Genomic DNA, 25,153 nt, shown 5'->3' with positions numbered 1-25,153 from the left:
TCTGCAACCTTGTTTCATCAATAACAGTTTGTGGAGGAGGGGGCCACTGGAAACTTTCATCTTTGAAATCATGGATATCCTTACTCTGGGACTTTTCCTTTGCTGTCCTTTCGGGCGAAGATCTTCTTTCATACCTGTAGTCATGAGGGGCATGCTCACTCAGGAACATTTCCTTTGTCATCTTTTCTGGAGAAGGCCTTTTTGGGCCTTCATGGGCTGTATCATCACGGAGAAGCATTTCCTTTGTTGTATTTTCTGCAGAAGACTTTATACTTACATATCTGTACTCGTGAGGGGCATCCTCAGTCAGGAACGTTTCATCTGCCATCTTTTCTGGTGAGGTGCTGTCATGTCTATTTTCAGGAGCAATATCCTTCTCAGTAAGAACATGTTTGTTTACTGTCTTTTCTTGTGTGGACCTTCTCTCATCTCTGAAATCATGAGGGACATCCTCATTCAGGAATTTTTCATAGTCTGTCTTTTCCGGGGAAGGCTTTCTTCTTCTCGCTGAATCTGCCTCAGAGTGAGTGGTTGATCCAAGAGCAGTGCCCTCAGCAGCCATTTTTGATTCAGACCTTTTTCTAGCAACATATTGTGAGTAATCCGCACCAACCCAATCAGAATCCAAGTCAACAGCTTTCTCCTGCTCAGTCAAAACGTCTTGCTGCCATTTCATGATTCGATGTGCCAGAGCCTCTTCCTCACTCCCAAACTTTTCACTTTCGCTCTTTAATTCATAAATATTTTCCCGGGATAAGTGGAGCTCTTCACAGGATAAGTGAAGTCCTTCCTGGGATACATGGTGCTCTTCTCGTGTTTTCTTTTCACTGGCACGCCTCTCTCTTGGGGAATGGGGCAAATTCTGTTCACTGTCACTCTTCAACCCATAAATATTCTCCTGGGATAAATGGTGCTCTTCTCCTTTTTTGTTCACACTGGTACGTCTCTCTCTTGGGGAACGGGGCAATTTTTCTTCACTTTCACTCTTCAATCCAGAAATATTATCCTGAGATAAATGGTGCTCTTCCCAAGTTTTTTCCACACTACTCTCTGCATGACTCTCTTTTGGAGAACAGGGCGAATGCTGGGAAGTGAATGCCTCAGTTTCTGTTGCAGTTTTTCTCCCTTGCTCCTCACCATAAATATTGGCATGCCTCTCTTTTGGGGAATTAATATTTTCTTGGAGTATGTGGAGCTCTTCCATTGTTAAGTGAGCATCTTCCCGGGATACATGGTGCTCTTCTTGTGTTTTCTCACTGGCATTCTTCTCTTTGGTTTGGGAAAGGGACAAATTCTGTTCAGTTCCACTCTTCAATCCATAAACATTTTCCTGGGATAAGAGGACCTTTTCCTGGGATATACGATGCTCTTCCCAATGCTTCTCCTCGCCGACAGTTTCTATTGCTGATTTTGTCTCTACCTCCTCCCCAAAAATATGCCTTTCAGATCGCATGTATGGCGAATCCCTTGCCGTCGAATGGTCTGTTTCATTCTCAAACTGTTCCTCTTGGTCCATCTGCATTCCTTTTTGCCATTTTCTAATCCTCAAGGCTAAAAGTTTATCTTCACATTCACTTTCAATGTTCTCATAGCGGTTTTCCGCAGAGCTGGGTGGATGTTCAAATTGTTCTGTGCTCTTCACAGTATCCTCTTGTGTAATAATCGTCTCACTGGAAAGTATTTCCTTCAGTGGTTTGATTGGGCTGGATCTAGAAAAGTTATCCAATGCAGCAATGTTTGGAGATCTCCGTGCAGCAATGTGTGGAGATCTCCCTTCCATCTTTGTCTTTAGGTCTTCAGAAAACCGAGTTTGGTTTCCTAAATATTCCTCACCTTGTTTTCCTATGTAGTGTGCACCTTGATTTTCTAAGTCCTCACCTATCTTTTGTTCGAATCTGACCTCATGTTGAGGTTCCCCTTGAGTCAGGGCCTTTTCATCCATATGTGTTTCAAAGTCCTTTTCTTTTCCTTCCGCTGGTAGTTCACTTTTCAACATTTGAATGGCCCTAGACCGAGACTGAGGTTCAAAGGAATGCCTCACATGGGGCTGTGTCGACGTAGCGCTATGTGTGGGAATTATGTCATATCTACCATAGAATTCTGCAGAAACTTTATCATTTCTATTGTATCTTTCAAAAGGTCGAGCATGCTGTAAATCTCCAGGTAAGGAGGCAGGCTTCTTGACCCTTAATCGATCAACATAATCTGCATAGCTAGATTCACTTGCGTTTGACTCCAAGTCAAACTCTGATGATGACATTGTGGACATAGAGAGCCTCTTTTTTTGTTTGACTGCATTTTGTAACAGGCCAAGCTTTACTTTTACTTCTCCATGTAGGCTTTCTGTGTCACTAAATCTATCGCTGTATCTGTCACTGCACCTGTCACTGAATTTGTCGCTGAATCTGCCAGTGTGTCTGTCACAGTAGATGTCACTGTGTCTGTCGTTAAACCTTTCAGACCTACTAACCCTTTCTCCACCAAACATAGACGGTGGAGAGCGGGCTCGTTCAGATGCGGTTTCATTCAGATTACTTTCTTTACTTTTCCCTCTTGTTGGTGATAGGCTTCTGAAGAACAAGGTGCGAACCGGCGCATCCTTGGATCTAGATCTGCCCCTCGGTTTGGACTTTTTATCAAATGGAGATCCAACACATCTCAGGTCAACCCTGAACTTTTTCTCTTTTTTTTGATCAACCAACGAATCTAAGCTTCCATGAGGTCTAGTTGACCGTCTAACATGGCTTAGATAATTGGCATCTTGTTCTTCCCTCATTGACACCAGAAGTGATGCTATGGACTCTGCAGACCCCTCTGTGTTAATAGCCATTACTTTGTAACTGCCGGAGTCTTTGTCTTTGATACTATCAATGAATAAACTAGTAGCGTGTATGTGCATAGTGCTCTCTGTACGTATTCTACGACGACGTTCTTTCTGAATCGGTCTATTGTTATGAAACCATAATATGGTTGGGATCGGGAAAGCTACCAATCTGCATCTTAATGCAGCAGGTTCTCCTTCAAGAACATTCTGGAATTTCAGCTTTTTTATAAAAAATGGCTTAATGTTATCAGCCCCATTCCATTTGATGAATGAATTGTTTGTTTGATCCAAGTCCTCCGTGTCTGAAACGGCTCTGCGAATCTGTCCTCTGTTCTCCCAGGATTCAGTCCTTTTATTATAAAACAACTCTGAAAAAAAGAAGAAAAAAAACTTTCAATAAATTTCCATCTGGGTAAAAAAAAAAGATAATAAAATTCAAATTTTAAAATGAATATTAATGAAAATATTAAGTACATGCAGCAAGTCACATAGCCATAAAAAAAACAATTTCACTCACCATATTTGTTCGAATAAACGCAAGACTTGATTCTTTTTTAAAGATTCTGACACGAAAATTGCTGGATGTTTTGTTCCTTCTTCTGTGGGCATTTCTTCAAAACATAAATTTCTTAAAAAGCATAATAATTTCCAAAATAACCTGCTCTGCTTTTTAAAAAATAAGCTTGCTTTTGCTTTACTTAGTGTATTCTTAAGCTAAATATTCCTTACCTGACTTGCAGAAAGATGAATAAACGCCCTTTCTAATCCTTTGAATGAGGGTAAATTATTAAAAAATATTTAATGAGAAACATGACTCTCCAATGATACAAATAAGTAAAACTTGTAAAGCAGCTCTAGAATTGTATGAGAAGGCGTTTATTCGAACTAATATAGTTTACAGGTATAATCATGTTATTTTAGAAGCAAACAATTAATCACATACCACTATCTGCAAGCCAGTCTAAGAAATATTTGCAAGGGGAGTGTTCCAAATGCAATACACTTTAAGAAGCAATTAAAAGATGTGGCTATTCCCATATCTTTTAAAGGATAATTTCCTGAGGTCTGGAAACTTTAAAAGATACACATCCTGCACCTTTTTTGGGAATCCATTACAATCCACGAAGAACCCTCATGCGTAAAGGATAATATTGATAGATGCCAGAACTAATTTTTCTAAAACTTCTAAAAGCAAGCAGTTTTAATCGGTGCTTGCTGTACAAAAACCAATCAAATAATACAAGGACATAACATTATTTTGATATTGAAGAATACATAAGATGAACATTTTGCATTCAAAACATTTTCTGCTTGCATGCAGTGTGAACATTCATAAATCACTTATCCATATGCTCAGGTACATGTCAACTAAGGGGTTGATGAAGTACATTTCAGTTATGAAGAGTGTAAATGAGTCTTACCTTTGGCTTCTTGCTCAATGGTTGCTTCAATCTCTTCCTTCATATGGGTTACTGTAAAGGAAATGAAGAGTTGGTGTGATTTAAAACGATAATCTTTGATGATGATTGGTACCAATTCCTTTCCATTTTGGCTTAATTTCACGCTCTGTATGTGAGAGCCTTGCTCTACAAACTTACAGATAAATGGTTGCCAATCAAATGAGATACTGAATTGATCCGTCTATCATTTTGAGATTGCTCATTTCAAGAAACAATTTTGGACTAAATGCTTCGCCCAGTTGTAATTTCCTTGAAGGTATATCCTGCAGGACAAAAACGCTTTTCAGAGGTTATGCTAACAATTTTAACTCAAACCCTTTAACTGATTACAATAATTTGAACGTTTCCACTTTGACGGTACAAACAAGGGTACAAAACAGGGGTACAAACAAGGGTATAAACAAACAAAGCAAAGTTTGACAGTCAGACACAAGTCTAAATAGGGAGAGGGTATAGGCTACAGCATGCACAGTCCACAGAGCTACCGCTGAGAGGGATGTCACAACCAAGGACAGCAAGGAGTGTGATAGATGAATGACAAAAGGAGAATGTACTACCTACTCAAGCTGCAAGGAGAGCAAGGAGTGACAGAGAAGAATGACAAGAAGAGAATGTGTTCTACTCAAGCTGCATGTACTCATCTAGGGATGAGAACTAAAAAAAAGTGACTAACATATTTATACTATTCTATTTTAAATTGTGAGGTTAGTAAACTATGTAGAACATGAGAAAGCAAAAAGGCTTTTCCCAAGAAGAAGAAAGTCGTTTGGTTGGTTTAATGAGAGGTGTCGTTTGGAGAAAGGAATTTTGTGAAAATGAATAGATTATTAATTACACGGTGTTGTAAAATCAAAGGCTAATTCAAGGTAAAAAACGAGTTACCTTCTTTGGTTACTGCAAGGGTTGCTGTGCACACCGCCTCTCCGGCATTATTGGTTGCTTTGCAAGTGTATTGTCCAGCATGCTCAGCGTATGCATCGACTATAATTAATGTGGCAGTGTTTGTCATCTCATCGAAATGAAAGACAATATCTTTGATAGGCTTAATTGGCTGCTGGTTATGATACCAGCTAATCTCTGGCATTGGCATGCTGGACACACAAGCATGAAACCTGGCCACTTCACCATGCTGAACCTCGCAGCTTTCTATTGGGTGAATAAAAGTGGGCCTTTGGGCAATTTGCTCCTTCTTTACACTTGAGAAGCTTGATGAAAGACTGGATGAGACATGCCTTTGAGAATCAGATGTAATATCCATAGTTTGTTTTTGCCCTGAAAGGAAGTACGTTCAATTAATTGAGTATTAGCATTTTTATGGATGAACATAGATACACATATCCATGTGTGTATATTTCTGAAAGTGAAAGTCATGTGCATAGAGAAAAAATTACATATTTAAGAGGATACTGCAAATCATATTATATATTGAAGTGATTTATCTGCTAAATTACTTATCTTTGGCTACAAATGATAATATTTCTAGATATGACTTGGAAAACGTGCCTCAATCCAGAAATGCGTTCTTCTCAGAATTGTCCCATTATCTCAACTGTTAGACTGAGAAGATTGAACAACTGCCGTTTAAATAGCAGTCGTTCAACCTTCTCGGTTTAACAGTTGAGAGATTGGGACAATTTGGAGTACAACTAATTTCTCATCCCTGGATTCAGGTACGTTTTCCGAGCCATATCTCATGCCGGCTCTACGGTGTCTTAATCTAAACAGGAAGCCTACCCGACCCAAGTGTAGCTATAAGCAAGAGTCGAGTCGGAATCTATTCCGGGTATAGGTAACCATCTGGTTACAGAAAGGTATGCAAGCTCACCATCAAGTTTCAAATGTGCAGAGCATGTGACCATTCCTCCTGCGTTTCTGGCAACACAGGTGTATTCCCCCTCATCCTCAGAGAACACTCTGCTGATCTCCAGCTGGCAGGTGTCATCAAATGTAGAAATCCTGAAGAAGTCTGACTGCTTAATTTCCTTCTCACCACGGTACCAGGACATCTTCAGAGCTACAAATGGAGGATTGGATTTAAAAACTATATATCGTTTTAGAATAAATTTGTATTTATTTATTAATAATAATAATTGTCAGCAAATATACATACATACAAAATAAATTGAAATTGTACTCTTAAAAATGAATGTCTGACAAATTAGCTCTGTCTGATGAAGATCTCTGTTTGAAACATCACAGTATGTTTTTAACAAGGATTTATAATACAATTCATTTTTTATTATGGAGAGGTTCACATGCCTCATCTTCTAATGCAATAGGACAACTAATAACAAAAGGTATACTTCCACAATTACATCCATTACACCCACAAAAACATGTTTTTATTCCAACTCATCCCAACAATGTAATGTGCCAAATACCTTCTCCAGTAACTTTGCACTGGAATCTGGCTGACTCTCCCTCAGTGGTTGAGGTGTTGCTGATTGGTGAGATGATGGTAGGTGGGGACAGAGGAGCTCCAGTGTCAGGAGAAACAACTTCTGAAACTGAAATGAAAAATAATTAGCAACTTTCTTATATGAATAAACCATTTCAGTTCTTTATTTGTGAGGTAATATCTTCGGCGACTTAACAAAAAAATCATGGTCATCTTAACACTCTATAAAAAAGGTTGGATCCAATAAAATATTAATACACGGAATGCATAAAATTTGTAAGAATGGTGTACTTTTACAATTAGTTTTTGACAACAATTGTTCTTCTGTTATGTCATAATTTCTGTTGACTTGGCATTATTATCACACAAAAATGTAATGGTTACCTTCGACATTCAGTGCAGCTGAACTGGTGGCAACACCACCTTCATTCTTGGCCTCACAGTTGTAGACCGCTGCATCCTCTGGGAACACTTCAATGAGTAGCAGACAGTGCTCATTCCCATCACGCAGAAACTTGCACTTGAAGCCTGGGGAGAGAGCCTGGGAGTTCTTGTACCAGAACACCTGGGGCTGGGGGACGCCAGTCACTTCCACAGAGAAGCGAGCAGGTTTGCCGGCCTCCACAGACAGGGGCTGCATGTGGTTAATGATCTGAGGTGGCTCAGGGACTAAATAAAAAGAAAAATGAAATAAGGAATGTGATGAAGAAAGATGCAACACTGAGGAACAACCATTGTCGTCATCACTTTGAATCCAGCTATTAAAAAATGACATACTGTATCCTCTCATCAGAATAGTCCATACCTACTATGCTGCTACTCTCGTAGGAGGGCAATGCAATGCCCTCTACAGGCAAGAACATGTAACTGCAGTTATTACTGTAACTTACACAGATATACTGTAGGGCAATTAAATCTATTTTCCTATAAAACCAATACCATGAAGTTTGACTTACTGTTGACATGAAGTGTCACAACGGTCCTGTTCCTGCCAGCGATGAAGGTGTATTCTCCTGCATCACTTCTGTAGGTCTCAGTGATGGTCAGACGATGGAGCTTTCTAATGCAAACATAACTAAACCTCTGCTCAACGGAAAACTGGAGCTCAACGCCGTTCCTCAGCCAGCGACCTTCAATGTCGTCCTCATTGACTTCAAACTCAAACGTCGTTCTTTGTTTCTCAACAACCTAGAAATGAATCATGATATTAATCATCTTTAAAATGATAATTCAAAGTGTTTTTTCTGTAAATAAAAATGTATCAAATTCATATTCACCGTCATTTTCTTCTCAGCAGGCTCTGTAATGCGGACATCTTTGCCCTCCACGGTGAGATAAGCCTTTGACACGCTTGCACCAGCAACGACAGAATATTCTCCGGCATCAGACATGCGGACTGACTGGATCATTAGACGGTGCAGGAATTTCTCGGTGGATACGGTGTATCTGTCAAGGCATTTAGAAATAACAGTTAGACACAGATGAATAGGTAAGATTAGTTTATTATGATACCGATTAGTATCTTCACCAGGTCTAATATCACTGGTAATAAGATGTACCTTTCAGAAATGTCCAGCTCTTGTCCATCTTTCATCCACATCACCTGAACATTAGGCTCAGAGATCTCACATTCAAAAGTGGCCCTCTTCTTCTCTGTAATCTTGATATCTTTGATATGCTTGGTGAATTCAATAACGCGAGCTAAAACACAAAGCACAGAAACAAAACCTTAGATTGTGAAATATACAGGAAAACTTTTTGGGGGAAAATGGAAGAAAAATAAGAACATACCATCAACATAAAGCTTTGCTGCTGACGCAGCAGAACCAGCCACGAACTTGTACTCCGCACTATCACCAAAATGAACATTTCGTATGGTGAGCGAGTGAGTTAGCTGTTTGGTGCGGCTCTGGCATCTGTCTGTGGAGGGAATCTCAACACCATTCTTGAGCCACTTGTAGGTGATGCCCTCATAGTTGACATTCACTTCAAATGTGATGGTGTCTTTCTCCTGTGCATTGAGGTCTTTCAGCATGTTGGTGATCAAAATGGCTAAGGTAAAAAGGAAAATGTTACGATACATTCTGACAATAATATGACTAGGGATTAATTACTTCATTGGATAATGAAGAGGAAACTTACCATTGACGGTCAAAGTGGCGGAGACTCTGTCATTTCCACAGACAAACGTGTATTCTGCAGAATCTTCTCTGCTAGTGTTCATGATCTTGAGCTGGTGAAGCTTGCCCTGCACCACAATCCTGAACTTTTCACTCATTTCTATCTCCACTCCATTTTTCAGCCAAGTGGACGGGACATTGAAGTGTGAAACTTCACATTCAAAAGTGGCCACATGGGTCTCTGGGACTTCAATGTTCTTGATGGGTTTTGTGACACGCAGAGCTGGAACAATCACATACAATCTTAATTTAAGTAAAAGGTATCAACTAAGTATTCAGCAATCATGTATCCAGTACTCTAGTCTATTCGTCAAACTCCATACCGACCTTCAACATATAAAGATGCGCTGCATTGCAGGTTTCCCACTACAGCTGTGTACTCTCCATGGTCGTCAGTCTTCACATTCTGGATGGTCAGCTTGTGAGCTTTTCTCTCAGACAGTATTTTGATGTTTTCACTTGGTTTAAGCTCCTTGTTATTGAACATCCATTTGATAGGGATGTCATCATGGGACAGACTCAGCTCAAAAGAGGCAGTGGCATCCAATAGTGATGTCACATCTTTAGGCTTCTTCACAATCTTGATGGCTGAAAAAGAGATTGATGAGAGTCAAAAACCTCAAAGGGTAAGAAGAAACATTTCAAGTATACATACATTTGTATACTTGATCGCATAAATCGATTTGTGACAGTTAAAATATGCACTTACTCTCAACGTTCAATCTAGCATTAGCAGATAGTTTCCCAAGTTTGAATCCATAAACTGATTCATCGCGTGTGTCACAGTTCTTGATCTTCAAGGTGTGGACCAGGCCATCAGTTGTGATTTGATATTTCTCACTTGGGTTGATCTCTACGCCATTCTTAATCCATTGTGAGCCCTTCACATTCTTGTGGGTGAGCTCCAGACTGAACTCTGCCTCCTGTGTCTCAGTGACAGTTTGGTTCTTCAGTGTCTTCTTGACTTTCACAGCTATCAAATCAAACACAAACATGACATTTCAGCAGTCATATAACAATCACATAATAGGCATTTATTAATGCTAACACCAGTTTAAAATAAACAACAATTTCCACTCAGGATTTAACACCCACCCTCAACTCTCAGGTTGGCTGTTGTCTTGGAGTTTGCGACCTGGTAAGTGTATTCACCGATGTCATTGGGTCTGGTTATGGTAATAACCAGACGTCTGACAGCTCCATTGTTCATATGGTTGACATTGTCACTGAAGTTCACGGGTTGTCCATCCTTGAGCCACTTGCCCTCAGCAGTTGGGTTGGCCACCTCACACTCCAGCTCAGCTGTCTGAGACTCAGCCACAGTCACGTCCTGGAGTGGTCTGTTTATGGCACCACCTGGGAACATGGAGACATGTTTTACTTTAGATTACTGGTAAAAAAAAGAGTAGTGAAAGGGTAGTGGATGGTGGAGACACAGCTTTAATATGGTATATGAGGAAAATAAGGAACCAATAAGAAACCAATCCGATTTTACTTAGCAAACACCTTCGAGGTAGGTTAGTGAAAATGTCTATCAATCCATGAAATCTAAAAGAAATTCTGAAGGAGTTTGTGTCAGACATCATGAAGATGTTAAACATACCTGACACAGTAAGCTTTGCGCTGGATGTCTGTTCACCAGCAGCGAATGCGTATTCTCCCTCTTCATCCTTCATGGTATTTATGACACTCAGGCTGTAATTTTTGCCCTTGGCCTCAATCTTATGCTTTGGACTAGCTTTGAGTGGTTGTTTCTTGAAGGTCCACACAGCGGCAATGCCAGGGTGGGAAACCTCAACTTTAAATGTTATATTCTGGGTCTCTGTGCAAACTTGATCCTCCATATGCTTGGTGATGTGAATTTCTGTAAAATAACAAAATATGTTGAATAGGGTCTGTATCAATGTCGTTTGAATCAACATCTAACACAATCGTTAAAAACAACTTACTTTCAATAGTCAGTTTACAGCTAGAGTCAGCTTTGCCAACACATAGCTTGTAGGTTCCTTCATCAGAGGCAAAGGTCCTGTGGAATACCAGGCGCTGTTTGGATCCCTTCGCAAGCATCTGGATTCTCTCACTGGGCATCACAAGTTTGTCATTGTGGTACCATTTCACAGAGGTAACATCAGCAGCAGAGATTTTAGCCTCCATAACAGCCTTGGTGCCCTCAACTGCGGTAATATCAGTGAGTGGGCTCAAAATATCAATCGCTGTAAAACACAGAGACATTTTTTTTTTAAACACCTGATGATTCACAATAGAAGTATACCAATATGAATATAGTCAGACTGATAAAGGTGACTTACTTTGAATGTTCAACTTCCCAGAGGTGGAGATATCCTGAGCTGGGACAACGAAGGAGTATGTTGCAGCATCGTCTCTGCTCACGTTTTCAACAAGCAGCTTGTGGACCTGTCTGTCGATAACGATGTGGATGCGATCTGTGGCGGAGATTGCTTGGCCATTCTTCATCCATGTTCCCTCAACGTTTTCCTGAGAGAATCGCACTTCTAATTGAGCGATGTCACCCTCGCAGATTGTCAGGTCAGTGAGGGGTTGCATCAGTGTCACAGGGCGCACTGAAGGAAAATACATAGATATTATTGCGCAGTTCATCCCACCTTTTCAACAGTAATAGTTGTCTTGAAATGGATTGGAAGAGAACAAGCTAACAACAACAATACCAGTCACAACTCACGTTTCATCTTCAGGGAGGCACTGGTCTGCATATCAGCAATTTTGAATGTATATTTTCCCTGATCTTCTTTCTTGATGTCTTTGACAGACAAGGTATGGCGTCCACGGCGGGAGGAGGTAACATATTTGCTGCTGGGAGTGATTTCCTTGTCATTGAAATACCATGTACCTTCAGCATCCTCTCGAGATAATTCAACCTCAAACTCCCCAGAGTAGGTCTCAGGCACTTCAATGTTCTCCAGCCTCTTCACAATTGACAGTGAAGCACCTGCACAATGAGACATTGCTAAGTATAACTGTTTCAGAGTTACTGTTTGTATTCCAAATTCACTATTTTCACAGTTGAAAATAAACGTCAGGGATATAGTAAAATAGTAAGAAAAACTGCCAACCTTCCACATTGAGTCTGGCAGTGGTCCTGATGTGGTCATCTTCAACAACAACACAACTGTAGTCTGCATCGTCCTTCATGTTGATGATCAGTACAGAAAGGAAATGAACTTTTCTGTCTGAGTGCATCCTGTATTTGTCTCCAGAGAAAATCTCAGAATTGTTCTTCATCCATTTGACTTTAACGAAAGGCTCATTTGTTTCACACTCAAAGGTCGCCATGGTGTCCTTCTCTTTCGCTTCCACATCCTCTAGTTGTTGAGTAAAGCTATTAACTGTAATGGCTAAAGTAAAACAAAGGAAATACACATATTTATTATGCTTTTTCAATGTGGACATACAACAGTTCTCTACAGTTCTCAATGTAAAATTGCATACAAGGCCCAGTGCTGCCAAAAACTTGATTTTCACCTGTTTTATATATGCAGTGCACTCAGAAGATGTAATGTAACAAAATGTGGAAAAAGTCAAGGGTCTGAATACCTTCCCAAATGCACTGTATTTCCACAATATGAGGTTGGAATAATACTGTGAAATTGTGAAAATGATCATGCCCTTTCAGTTTAAGAGCTGTTTGAAAAGACTGCCGGAAATTTCAGCCTGTTTTGGTGGGATGGCACCTGGTGACATCACCAGGCGATAAATTAGATAATAGACCAATAAGAGTTCAAAACCTCTGCAAGTAACAACTTGTTTTCATTTTTCCCCTCCCTACTCAGACACTCCAAGACTGTCCTAGCAAAGTTCTTGTTGAAATTGAAAAGTTTTTAAAAAAGCACAGTAAGGTACTTAATTGTCAACCAAAAATGATTTGATATTGAGATAAAAACGGCTGCATTCGACTTTTAACTATTTGTAGAATACAAGCATTGAAATAGATAATAAATAGATCATTTACCTTGTACCAGCAGGAATGCATGGCTTGATGTCTCTCCAGCAATGTTCATGGCTTTGACCATGATGCTAGCAGAGTCTTCTGCTGTGACATCTCTGACCACTAATTCACACACGTGGTCTTCAGGCCAATACCAGTAAATTCGATCGGTCTTCTCTAGCAGAATTCCATTCTTGAACCACTGGCACTCAGGTTCTGGTTTGCCGACAACTCTGACTCTGAAGCGAACTTCCTCGGTCTGAGACACGGTCTGGCTAGCAATGCGTTCCAAGATCTTTGGAGCTTCCATGCTGGGAGAGAGCTGTATTCTCTCTGGTTTGATTGTGGGTATGGTGAGTTGACCCTCCTCCATCTCTTTCTTCTTCTCAGCCTCAGTCAACTCTTTCATGTGATGAAGCAGTTCTTCCTTCCTCTTCCTAAGCATATCCTCATAGGACTCATCCTTCCTTTTGGACTTGAGCTCCACAGCAGTGATGGCTTCATAATAACCTTCCTCTGTCCTGCGCTTAAATTTGCTCTTCAACTCATCTGTCTCCTCTGTGGACTTCTCATGGATGACTCTTTCAGTCTTCCTTAGTTTGACAACTTCCTTTGGCTGGGCATCAGCTGGTCTGTCAACCTTCACAACTTCAAAGCTAACTCTCCCATGTTCAGTAGATTCATGTGCCTTTGGTTCAGGGACGCGACGGAGGATGGATCTGAAGTCCTCTCTCTGTGTGATCTCGAGCTTCACCAGATGCTCAGCTGTGCCCTCTGGGTTCTCTGCTACCACTTTCACATCTCCTGCATCGTATGACTTGATATCTATAATCTCAAGATAGTAAATGCCATCATAGCGAAGCCTCATTCTCTTGCTCTTGCGAATGAGCTGTCCGTTGAGGTACCAGTTAACCTTAGGCGTAGGATAGCCAATAACTCTGCAACGGAATCTTGCAATGTCACCTTCCAGCACTCTTGCTGGTTCAGGAAGAAGGACAATTTCAGGCTTTGACTTCTCTGAATACTCATCCCCAGTGACTCCAGAAGGCCCTCCCTCGTGAGCCATGCGCTCCATCTCATCAATTCTGTGTATTTCCCTCCTGCCCTCGGGTAACTGTGTCTCCTCAACAAGGCTCTTCTCATCCTTTACAATTAGTGTAGCTGAGGTCTGATCAACTCCAAACTTGTTAGTGGCTCTGCAGGTGATGACACCACTATCTCTGGCATAGGCAACTTCAAAGTCAAGACTACAGTAGCCAAATTCATTAACCATGCGCAATCTGTTAGCAGCTGCCAGGGGTTTGCCATCATGCAACCACTCAACCACCATAGTGGGATCACCAATTGGGGTCAGTCTGCATTCAAAATGGACTGGGCCAAAACGCTTCAACCTGACAGAAGTCAGTTTCTTCTTGAACTGTGGTTTCTGCTGCTTGTCCTTGTCATATAGGTCATCCTCCTCCCACTGCTCTTGACCATAACGGAGATGCAAGGGTTCCAACTCTGGAGCTGCTATGTCCTTGGCCTTGTAGGTTCCTTTGGTGATAATGAGTCTCCTCTCTGGCACAGGTTCAGCAGCATCTACCTCAATGTTGACCCTGCAGCGAGTGGTATCTCTTCCAGCTTTGTTAATGGCTGTGGCTGTGTACCAGGCACTATCAGAGCTCACTGACTGTGGGATGTGGCATTTGGCTTCTCCCTTGATGCCCTCGATCCTACAACAGACATTGTCGTTAGTAAATCAGCATTAAGTACAACCATGTGAAATAAAGATAGTAACAAATATACATATCTTAACGACTGCAGGAGTATTTGGTGCACTTGATGTATATCATAGGCATGTGCACATTGAGATAGAAGGTGGGGAAAAACACATACTTGATATTTGGGGCAAAACACATACTTGATATTTGGGGCAAAACACATACTTGATATTTGGGTGCTTCTGAGGGGAGATGATGTCGCTGTTTTTCAGCCATACAATGTCAGGCAGGGGATTTCCGATGGCTTTGACCGCCAACTCAACCAGAGTGCCTTTCTTAACACTGACATTCCTCAGCTTCTCAATAAACTGGGGTCTGATCAAATTTTCTTTGGCTGTAAATGGAGAAACATATACAAGGACAATGCTATCAGTCAACAATGGTATATGACGTATCGATACAAAGTGACAATTCATTTGAGCTTCAAATGAGGAATGATATAGAAGAGAAAGATCTTACCATCAACTGTAAGTGTCATGGACACAGAGCTTTTTCCAGCTCTGTTTTGAGCAACGACCGTCCATTCTCCAGAATCATGGGGCATGGCTGGAACCACAATCAGTGACTGAGTTCCATCTTCCTTCACCACTATCTTGTGGGTGTAATCATTGACAACTTGTTGCCCTGAAAAGAAGAACACAAATAGAGGAATACATGTGTGATTTTCATAAAACTAGTTGAGAGAAGAGAACATGTTTTCACATCACTTACCATTGTGGAACCAGAAAGTGTCAGGCATGGGTCTACCAACTACTTTCAGGTCAAATCTGGCAGTTTGCCCTTCAGCGCACTTGAATGACTGTGGCTTCAAGACAAACACAGGCTTGTACAGTCTCTCCAGCTGACTCTCATCAGTGTCATCAAGCCTGCGACCAGGAGAGCGGGCAGGAGAGCGACTAGTAGAGCGTCCGGGAGAGCGACTCAGAGATCTTGGGGACTGGGACCTGAGCAAATAAATACCAAATTCAGTGATACTTGGGAAGTTTTTATGATGGCTATGTTAAACAAATATACATTCAAATCTGGTAATAACCCTGTTACATTTGGTAATAAAAATCTCACCTAATTCTCTGCATTGCCTGAGGTTCAGGCGTGTAACGCTGAGCTCCTGCAATGGCAGTGGGCTCCACATACAGTTTCCCTGAGCTCACAGAGTTGCCCTTCATGTTGCTAGCTAATGCTGTGTAAACACCCTCATCCTCTGGCAGCACCACAGGAAGACGCAGGCTGGCTCTACCATCATGAAGACTCTCCATCTGGTAACGGCCACCATGATGGATACGCTTTCCATCTTTGTACCACGCAATCTTTTGAAATACAAGAAACGTTTGATGAATATATACTAGATGTTACATTCAACTCAATGCAAAATGCAAATGCATGGTTTCTTTACTACCTTGGGCAGTGGAGTTCCTGCCATTTTGCAGTGGAAAGTGACCCCCATTCCTTCTATGATCCTGTAGTTTTTAACTGGAGTTGCAAAGGCTGACTGTAAAGCCTCACGATCTGCACAAGTCACCATCTCTTCCCGATCCTCAGTCACAATCTGTTGGTAGGTAATCTGCAGGATGCGGATCTCAATCTCGTGGATGATCCTCTCCTCAAAGGAAGAAATCTGGAGTTCCTGTAAAACAACACATTGGAATAAAAAGCATGATGTTGTCTTGTTGCATAACAGGTGGCTGAGAACAAATCAAATAACATCACAATAACCACATTTACATTTGAGTCATTTAGTAGATGTTCTTATCCAGAGCGAATTAAACAACCACATATCACAGCCAATAAAACCGTCCTCAATAAAACAACAGGTATCAGCAAAATACGTTCTGCATTGTATAAGAAACGTGTTTCTTTTCATCCACATACCTGTGTTGAAACAAAGCTTTGCGTTTGTGCTTGCTGTGTCATTCTCCTCTGCCTATACATCTGGTCGTCGTCATATTCGCTCACAACAACAGGGGGTACATCCATCTGCACCGTTGTAATTACTTCACTCTTATATGTCATTTCATGTTTCTTCATGTATTCTTCATATTCCTCTGTAAACAAAATATGCAATGTGTAAACAAAAGTTAAAACATTATGGTCTGATTTCACGGACCCAAATAAAGCCAAGGACTGTCCCAAATGGCACCCTATTCCCTACATAGTGCACTACTTTCAACCAAAGGCCGTAGGGCTCTGGACAAAAGTAGTGCACTACTGTATGTAGGGAATAGGGTGCCATTTAGGAAGCAACGCTAACTGAGCATAGTTTGTAGTCCATGAGATTAAACAACATTTTGATTAAAGCAACTGACCTTCCTCCAGCAGTCCAGCTGAGGCAGAGGCTTCTCCAAGCGGGTTCCTGGCAAAGACGGAGTACTCTCCAGCATCATCAGCAAACGTCATGGAGATCTCCAATTTACACACTCCACTCTCCTTATCGTAGTGGACTTTATATCTAATGGGTGAATAAGTTACATTTTAAACATTACAATGAATGATCAACACAGTCTTACAAATGCAAAATATAGGTTAATTGAAAATGTATCACAAGTAGGCTACCTGTATCCTGTAGTAAGGGGCACTCCACTCTTCTTCCAGAACATGTGTGGCTTGGGGCTACCTCCGATCTGGCACTCAAAGACAACACGTCCGCCCTCCACCAACTTCTGTACAGTTGGCCTCTTGACAAAGAAGGGAGCGACAGCATCTGCAGTATCCACTGGTGAACCTGCGGTGGCAATGGCAGAGCTCACCTCCGACATGGTCTCCTCCTTTGCTTCAGTTGTAAAACTGTTTGAAGGGCATTAGAAATATACATCAATTAGGGTACATGTAATATCAAACAAGTCCAATTTTTTCATCCACATTCGCAAAACTCAATCAGGGAAGATTCAGCATGACTTGCCGGCGAATGGTTTCATAATGTCTGATAAGTGTCATAGAATCGTTCTGTTTTCCCTTGTCAATAAATGGCATGACTCATAACTGTACATGTCAAGAGATTCCAAATGTAGTGGTGTTAAAATAGTTAGCACTCACAGTTTCTCTTGAGTAGTAAGGTCAAATACAGTGACGGTGCCTTGTTGTGTCATCTCTTCCCGGGTCTCAATCTCCTCGGTTACTAGAAGGAAGAAATGTATACAAGTATTAGCACATTCATAAACCAATAAATCATTCGGCAGTACAGTATTACACCTCAACAGTACGTAGTTTTGTAGACAGAAATGTTCAAAATTAAACTGTCTGTTTACCTTTGACAAGCAGGTAACAGGATGTGCTGATAGTTCCAGCATTGCTAGTAGCAGTGCAAGTGAAGCGGCCGCTGTCTTCTGCGAAAGCCTCGCGGATGACCAGACGGGCACATTTACTCTCATAAGTGATCTGGAAGTCAATGGAGCTTTCAATTCTGTAGTCCTCCCTGAACCACATGATGCCAGGGGCAGGTTGACCAGAGATCTGGCATTCCAGAGTCACAGACTCACCCTCAGTCACAGTCAGGTTCTTTAAGCCCTGAAAACAAAATACAATAGTTTTACTGACATGTTGACATTTAGAAAAAGATGGATGGAAAGGACGCCTGAATAGACAACAATAACTTATATGACCTGACATACATCCACAAGAGAAATACTTACAGCTACAAGAGTAGGTGGCACAACTGGCTCTTCTGCAGGGGATGGGACTGCTGCAGTCTCAACGATCTATGGAAAATGCATATAGGTCACAAAAAGTGACATACAGTACAGTTTCTGAACTTGACTTTGGGAGTAGTGAAAGATGAATAAAATGGAAGCAAGATAAGAGTGAATCCTGAAAAGACAAAGACGGGTTGAGACACAGGCTGGGAACAGATATATGAAGAAGGGAAGAAGAAAAGAGGAAGAGGATAGCAAGGTGGGCTTTCTTTGTGATGCAGATGGGTGCTGAAACAAAGATAACGTGGCGAGGCTTCGGCGTTATGGTGAAGAGAAGGTGTGCTAATACCACTCAGTGAGGTGAGACTCCACACAATGTTATTTTAGAGGGCACAACACTCTGGACTACAAACCTTTGTTTCCAAATCCTTATACATTTGCTCCGTTTCCCCTGTAAACGTAGCGCCTATCTGAGTCTGTAACTGAGTGTCGAAATGAGTCTTATATCTCTCGGAGAGATCCTTAAACGGAGACTTGGTTGGCGCTGGCATCACGTCCACAACCTTACGGTGGAGACTAGGAGATGGAGGCTTGACTGGCTTGATGATCTTTTGAGCAGCATGTGCAGAGGTAGAGGATAACTCTTTCTGCAGTGTGGCAATAGCAGAACCTGCTATCGAAACCTGACCAACCCAAGGAGAATAGCATTATCATCACGAATCAGAACAACCTATTATGATATTGTTTAGAAATATTAAGGCTGTGACTCAAAGATATAATGGAATGGATGACGATGTATACGGATTAACTGAGCATTAGTTTTTAGGAAATACTTGCTAAGCTAAATAGTTGATTTCTTAGAGTGAATTTTTATGGTATGTCCAGAGAGGCCAGCAATGTGATTGATTATTGATTATTACTTTATCAATTTAACTGAGGCATTAAAACGTGTGTACCACTGCTTGCCTGAATAGTCCTATGCTTACCTCATAGCTATGGTCAGGTTTAGGAACAGTAACTTTTGAAACTGTGAAATGTGGAATTGGGGATGGTGCGAGGGCAGTTTCCATGTGGGCGGTAGTAGTTTCTCTACTTCTTTGTATCTAAAGTAACCAACAAAGTGTGATAGAGTAAGGAAAGGTCAACTCAATGCAGAACTTCTGAGAAACCTATCAGAGAAAATGCAGCATCTTTTTATATTTAAAAAGATAGCAAACCTGGGTAAAATGAATACTCTGCTCATCAGATGTTGTTTGAATTGATGTTGGTGGTATTATTGGTATTTGCACCATTGGCACAGTTGCAGCCTCAGTTTTCACTGTGACTTGTTGCTCAGTGGTAGCCATCATCATCTGCTGTTTTAAATCAGATTGTATGGTTTCCTCTTCAGCATGACCCCCCTCAGCATGCAAAGGCTTCCGAACACGTGCTAGGTCGACAGCAGCAACCACTGTAGCCTTTGCCTCTGCTTTTTTCCCACCCTCAACCTTTGAGACAACAAGCAATCAATGTCATACATACAGCACATAGATATCATACATAGCATCCATGGCAGCAGTCACTATGACAGCAATCAGATTCACATAACGATGACAAACAGGAAAAACATCACACCCGTGGATACAAAACAAGTTTTGTGTGCATTACCTGGTAATAACATGTCATCATTAATGCATGGAATCATGTTAGTTTAGTTGAATTGGTTGTGCAATAGTGAAAATGAACATGCAGTTGACTAATTGAAATAACAAGAATATTTGCTCAATCGACTTGGGAACTAATTTTCCTCTGGAATCGCAGTGATGGAGAAAAAAGTCAATGCAGTTACAATATTATTTTTTGATTTGTAAAAAAAAAAATATATATATATATATATATATATATATATGTATAATTTTGCTAGGTAACATTAGCTAGCGCTAGTCGGCTAGCGGCATCCTATAGCTTTTTCTCCGTGTTCTTTTTAAATAGTGAGCCAACATGTTCATCAGCACTTTTACTTCCATTAATGATCAAAACTCATTTTCTCATGCTTCTCGTCTCTGCAGTAGACATATAGAGAGCAATATGTTTGGAATATCAAATCGCAATGAAATCAAAGTGTCGAATCGCATACATTTAAAAATAGTGAGAATCGCAATACATATCGTATCGGCACCTAAATATAGTGATAATATCATATAGAAAATGGGACCAGTGTAGGGATTTCAACTTAAATAGTGCTTACATACAGTATAGGTGAGGTGAGTGATTTGGGAAAGTGCTCAGAGTAGTAAACAAAACATTAAGCTCCATCTTTAAGCTACCTGCTCCTCGGTTGTCATCATACATGTAACAGTAGAGATTCCAATCTCTCTGTTCTGTACCACAGTGTCATCAGTGTGTGTCTCTATAGCTGGTTCTACAGCTATAGACTCTGGCGTGATCTATATGATAAACATAGCCATGGGAAGGAGAGTAATATATTCAGTGAATAAATAATGAGAATATGAATAACACATATCGACACTATGGGGGGGCTCAACAACATCCGTGGGAATGTGAAAAATAAACCATAGGGAATGTGACAAAATCACAGATGCTTGTGAGGTCGAATATGTGGGTACGCTGAAATGACAACAATTGAAAATGGAAAATGGTCTATTTTTATCAGGGATAATATTGTTAAGCGTGAGGGGGGTCTACTAGAGTGGGAGTGTGATGACAGAAAAAATGGAAATAAATAAATAATGGAAGTGAAGGGAAGGACGACAGGGTTTGTACTTCGTTAAATAATGAACTACCTGTTCCCTTGTTGTGGACATTAACACAGCAGTAGAGGTGCTAGAGGTGCTCTGTGTCTCTGCACTGGTTGTCACCACCGGCACCGGCTCTGGTGTAAAACCAGCAGACTTGCGGCTGCGAGCCTGGTCCACAGCTGCTACCACAGTAGCTACAGCAATGCTTTTATCGTCCACCTCATGCTGCACCTCCTAGCATACATTAGTAGTGTTAACTTAGGATCCAATCAAAAGTTTGATTGATAATAGCTTCAAACGTCATTATCATATTATTGATAAGAGATGCAATCTTAAATAGCTTCCATGCCTTTCTAAATTCAGGCAACCTATCCTAATGAGCCATGTTAGATCCCAAAATACATCCAGGTAGTCAAACGTTCATTGGACAGAATATTCAAACTCATTTAGGTCTCAAAAAGAGAGCAAATCAGCTAATCAAATAAGTTCACAATCTTAAATCCCTTACCATCTCATGGACATTCAGTAATCAGCCACAAGATGGCTCTGCCACAGAAAGAGTTGAGAGAGTGGCCCCTAAGAAATAAAAATGTCCTTACCTCTCTCACAGCGACACCAGATACAGCGGACCCAGCCGTTTGCAATCCATAAGAGCCCTCCCAGCGCTGCTCCATGTGAACCTGGGTGGCAGACATGGAGGCCTGGGCATGGGTGGCAGACATGGAGGCCTGGGCATGGGTGGCAGACATGGAGGCCTGGGCATGGGTGGCACTGGAAGTCATGCTGCTGGAATAGCTGCTGGACCCTTCAACAAAGTCTCCCTGCTTCCATGGTGGGAGGACATCAGGACCATGGGCTACCTGTTTGCGTGTGGTCAGTGGAGATTTGACTGGTCTGATTGGGGACACAGACAGTCTAGAAGTGGGGGATACTGACCTGCGTTAAACAAAGAGAGAGAAAATATCAATGTAAAAAAATGTCATTATTCGTATATTACCTGGTGTTTTGTAGTGTAAATAGACAAGTAATTAATATGTTTATCATGTAATTACTGTTTTACCAGGTCACTTCTAGGGAGCCTAAATACCTGGTAATTTCTGTATTATAAAATAACATGGTCTTATTCCCTATGGAGATTGAGGTGAACTATCTGTCTGTATTATATGTGTGGAATACTGTTGAACACTCTACACTTCCTTGTTAATGTAAGATTGAAATAAAGTTTTTTACCTAACAGGGGCCGGAGTGGGCGCCTTGACATGCCTCACAGGTGATGGTGACTGGTGACGTCCCCCTGCAACTCTGGCTGCAAGAGATGATGGTGTTGGGGACTTGGAGGTTGAGGTTGGCTTTGGGGGCACACGTGGTGGGGTCTTGTGTGCTAGATGGCTCACTCCACCACCTTCAACATGCATTTGCATGGATGAGGATTCAAAATGAGCCTCCATACTCTGAAAATAAAACAACAACATTAAAGGTTAGTGTTTTACTGAAATAAAGTGTATGTATCTGACTGATAGCTTCAATAGGCAGACAGAAACAACTGCCAATTGCCAAAATAAAGGAAACACCAACAGAAAGTGTTTTAATAGGGCGCTGGGACATGACGAGCCAGAACAGCTTCAATGCACCTTGGCATAGATTCTAGAAGTGTCTGGAACTCTTTTGGAGGGACGCAACTCCATTCTTCCACGTGAAATTCCATCATTTGGTCCTTTGTTGATGGTGGTAGAAAACGCTGTCTAGAGTGGAGCTCCAAAATCTCCAATAAGTGTTCAATTGGGTTGAGATCTGGTCACTGAGACGGTCATGGCAAATGTTTTACAAAGCTTTCATGCTTATCAAACCATTCAGTGACCACTCATACCCTGTGGATGGGGGCATTGTCATCCTATGGGGGCCATAGCCATGGTAGCTAAAATAATGGCCTGCCCAGCATTTTTACACATGTTAATTTCCTAATTAACTCAGGAACCACAGCTGTGTGGAAGCACCTGCTTTCAATATACTTTGTATCCCTAATTTAGTCCAGTGATTCCATTATTTTGGCAGTTACCGATAGATAGATAGATAGATAGATAGATAGATAGATAGATAGATAGATAGATAGATAGATAGATAGATAGATAGATAGATAGATAGATAGATAGATAGATAATGCATTTCTGCTTTGGTTGGAGATGTAACACATTGCTGTGTTGTGTGTGGAGCTCTACAGTTAAGGGTATGCCAGGGAATCGTCAGATCTGGGACCAGGCCTTAACTTGTCTCATAACTGAAGTCCAATAAGAGGGACGGTGGAAAGGGAACCAGTACAGGCGCATGTACAGAGCTTGCAAAACGCCTACCAACCACCCTTTCCTTTAGAGTATTCATATAGAGAAACATTGTTAGATGTATGATTGAATTGTATATATGTTCTATGCTCAAATTAACGGCGCTGCCCAGAATGTTGGCTACGAGAGCATCAACAAAGTACTGTTAGATTTTGTCTATCGGAACTCTCGCTCCTCTTCACTAATCTCTTGGAGTGTCCGGCACGCACTATGTCTTGGGAGGGAAAGCGAGAGTGACGTTCCAGCTCCCAGTGCACTGCTTCCATTTCGGTGAGTCAATTCTTCACTAGGTGTTTTTGTAGTGATATGATTTTGTGCGTATTCAAATGTTTAAATACTCTTGGTTTGTAGTGTTTTTTGGGGGGGGGGATTATGCATGCTTCCTCATCTTTTCCAACGACCCATCTTCCCTGCAGGTGCCCGTGGTGGGGCGGGGACGACGTGTTGGGAGCGAACTACAGCTCCCCGGGGATGCAGTGCAGAGACTGTCAGCTCGTCGGCTAGGTTAGGATTGAGTATCTTGCATATTAAACAAAGTCATACATTTCCTAACCCTTGTGAAACTATTTAAATGCTGTAATAAAATTGCCTTTTTGCTTTTTCTGAGACTGCCTTATCTAGTGATTTGTTGAGCTGTGCAGGGAACATTCTAGGCCAGGCTTTAAGGTTGTGGTCCTTCCCTTCATTAAACAGAAGGTGTTGTAGTCGAGTCTACTTAGTGACCCTATAGGGTTAGGTTATCACAAGTAATTTTAGATCATATTTAATGTATATTTACCCTTGTCTCAACTCTGGTCTGGCGACTCTGAGAGGAGGACCTCTGAGAGGAAGATGAAATTACGGTTTTAGTCTTCTTGGCAGGCACAGCTTCTTCACCTGGACAGAAACAAATATAAATATGCATTTCCCACCAAATTATTGAACATGATGACAAGTTGTGAATTCAAAACTGTTGTTCAAATTCAGTTCAGGCAACATGGCAATATAGAATTCACTGGGCCTATAACAGTTTCCATTCAGTTTTAATGCATTGACATTGACAGACTGGCTCGTTGAAGGCTAGGTCGCCTCTAGGCTAGATAAATGCTATTTTCTGTCCACAAAACATTAAGGAAATGCTCGATAAATAATTGAAACAGGAATTCTTGTAACTTCACTTTTATGAAAGCCTAACTGTGAGAAGGCTGTTACAATGTTGGATTCCAAACGCCCAAAACACAATTTTAATGACAGTCCTAATCACAAATCAACTTTCTCACCTTGAACCAGCAGTTCAGCAGTGGAGGTAGCCCGTCCGCTGCTGTTTGAAGCATTTACAGAGTAAGTTCCAGAATCCTCTGGGAAGGCTTCGGCAATCAACAAACTGTAAAGGTCTCCTTCTTGAACAATCTGAAAGTCAGCGGAGCTCTGTATCTCGGCTCCCTCTCTGTAGAACTTTACCACAGGTGTAGGGATTCCTGTCACACGAACATCCAGTCTCACTTGGCTTCTTTGTCTCACGGTCAAACTCTGAAGTCTCTGAATAAAGTTGGGCGGCGCAGTCTCCACTGTAATAATAAATGGAAATGGAAAAATACATTTGATGGCAAAAAATAAATCAAAGGAAAATCGGTGGAAGTGAACTCAATTTGAGCAGCACTGAGATCCATTGGCTAGGGGAGATCGGGGGCAAACGTAAGTATTTTTTCATTCGGTCTACCCAGAGACCTTTTTAAATATGAAACTTAATCTATCTACTTACATCAATCTAAACTTACATCTATCTATTCATATACCATGAATAGGTCTTTACGGAAGATCTTTGGATCGTCATATAGATTTGAATCCAAATGGTCTGATGGTTACATTAGCCCCTATGCCCGGG

The 25,153-nt window shown here is 41.2% G+C and overlaps 1 protein-coding gene across 1 annotated transcript in view; it reads right to left on the bottom strand.

The window, feature by feature from the left end:
* Nucleotides 1–25,153, bottom strand: part of ttn.2 (titin, tandem duplicate 2) — a 176,248-nt gene that overhangs the window by 146,814 nt on the left and 4,281 nt on the right. The window contains exons 3-39 of the mRNA XM_064944764.1: nucleotides 24,549–24,836; nucleotides 24,068–24,165; nucleotides 22,184–22,404; nucleotides 21,688–21,889; nucleotides 21,553–21,633; nucleotides 19,433–19,702; nucleotides 19,202–19,318; nucleotides 18,629–18,898; nucleotides 18,216–18,281; nucleotides 17,832–18,090; nucleotides 17,620–17,701; nucleotides 17,140–17,370; nucleotides 16,893–17,035; nucleotides 16,543–16,631; nucleotides 15,986–16,213; nucleotides 15,652–15,896; nucleotides 15,301–15,533; nucleotides 15,049–15,213; nucleotides 14,755–14,923; nucleotides 12,851–14,541; nucleotides 11,955–12,236; nucleotides 11,564–11,830; nucleotides 11,172–11,444; nucleotides 10,812–11,075; nucleotides 10,466–10,726; nucleotides 9,958–10,218; nucleotides 9,572–9,835; nucleotides 9,190–9,450; nucleotides 8,825–9,085; nucleotides 8,474–8,734; nucleotides 8,242–8,383; nucleotides 7,960–8,128; nucleotides 7,639–7,870; nucleotides 7,067–7,351; nucleotides 6,666–6,791; nucleotides 6,090–6,298; nucleotides 4,246–4,282 (exon numbers count right to left, since the gene is read on the bottom strand). Coding sequence (XP_064800836.1) covers nucleotides 4,246–4,282; nucleotides 6,090–6,298; nucleotides 6,666–6,791; nucleotides 7,067–7,351; nucleotides 7,639–7,870; nucleotides 7,960–8,128; nucleotides 8,242–8,383; nucleotides 8,474–8,734; nucleotides 8,825–9,085; nucleotides 9,190–9,450; nucleotides 9,572–9,835; nucleotides 9,958–10,218; nucleotides 10,466–10,726; nucleotides 10,812–11,075; nucleotides 11,172–11,444; nucleotides 11,564–11,830; nucleotides 11,955–12,236; nucleotides 12,851–14,541; nucleotides 14,755–14,923; nucleotides 15,049–15,213; nucleotides 15,301–15,533; nucleotides 15,652–15,896; nucleotides 15,986–16,213; nucleotides 16,543–16,631; nucleotides 16,893–17,035; nucleotides 17,140–17,370; nucleotides 17,620–17,701; nucleotides 17,832–18,090; nucleotides 18,216–18,281; nucleotides 18,629–18,898; nucleotides 19,202–19,318; nucleotides 19,433–19,702; nucleotides 21,553–21,633; nucleotides 21,688–21,889; nucleotides 22,184–22,404; nucleotides 24,068–24,165; nucleotides 24,549–24,836 — 9,003 coding nt within the window. The remainder of the gene's footprint in view (nucleotides 1–4,245; nucleotides 4,283–6,089; nucleotides 6,299–6,665; nucleotides 6,792–7,066; nucleotides 7,352–7,638; nucleotides 7,871–7,959; nucleotides 8,129–8,241; nucleotides 8,384–8,473; nucleotides 8,735–8,824; nucleotides 9,086–9,189; nucleotides 9,451–9,571; nucleotides 9,836–9,957; nucleotides 10,219–10,465; nucleotides 10,727–10,811; nucleotides 11,076–11,171; nucleotides 11,445–11,563; nucleotides 11,831–11,954; nucleotides 12,237–12,850; nucleotides 14,542–14,754; nucleotides 14,924–15,048; nucleotides 15,214–15,300; nucleotides 15,534–15,651; nucleotides 15,897–15,985; nucleotides 16,214–16,542; nucleotides 16,632–16,892; nucleotides 17,036–17,139; nucleotides 17,371–17,619; nucleotides 17,702–17,831; nucleotides 18,091–18,215; nucleotides 18,282–18,628; nucleotides 18,899–19,201; nucleotides 19,319–19,432; nucleotides 19,703–21,552; nucleotides 21,634–21,687; nucleotides 21,890–22,183; nucleotides 22,405–24,067; nucleotides 24,166–24,548; nucleotides 24,837–25,153) is intronic.

Source organism: Oncorhynchus masou, chromosome 29 (assembly GCF_036934945.1).
Source record: "Oncorhynchus masou masou isolate Uvic2021 chromosome 29, UVic_Omas_1.1, whole genome shotgun sequence".
Classification (NCBI taxonomy): Eukaryota; Metazoa; Chordata; class Actinopteri; order Salmoniformes; family Salmonidae; genus Oncorhynchus; species Oncorhynchus masou.
Note: the sequence above shows the minus strand (reverse complement) of the source record. Positions and strands in the feature narration are given on the sequence as shown.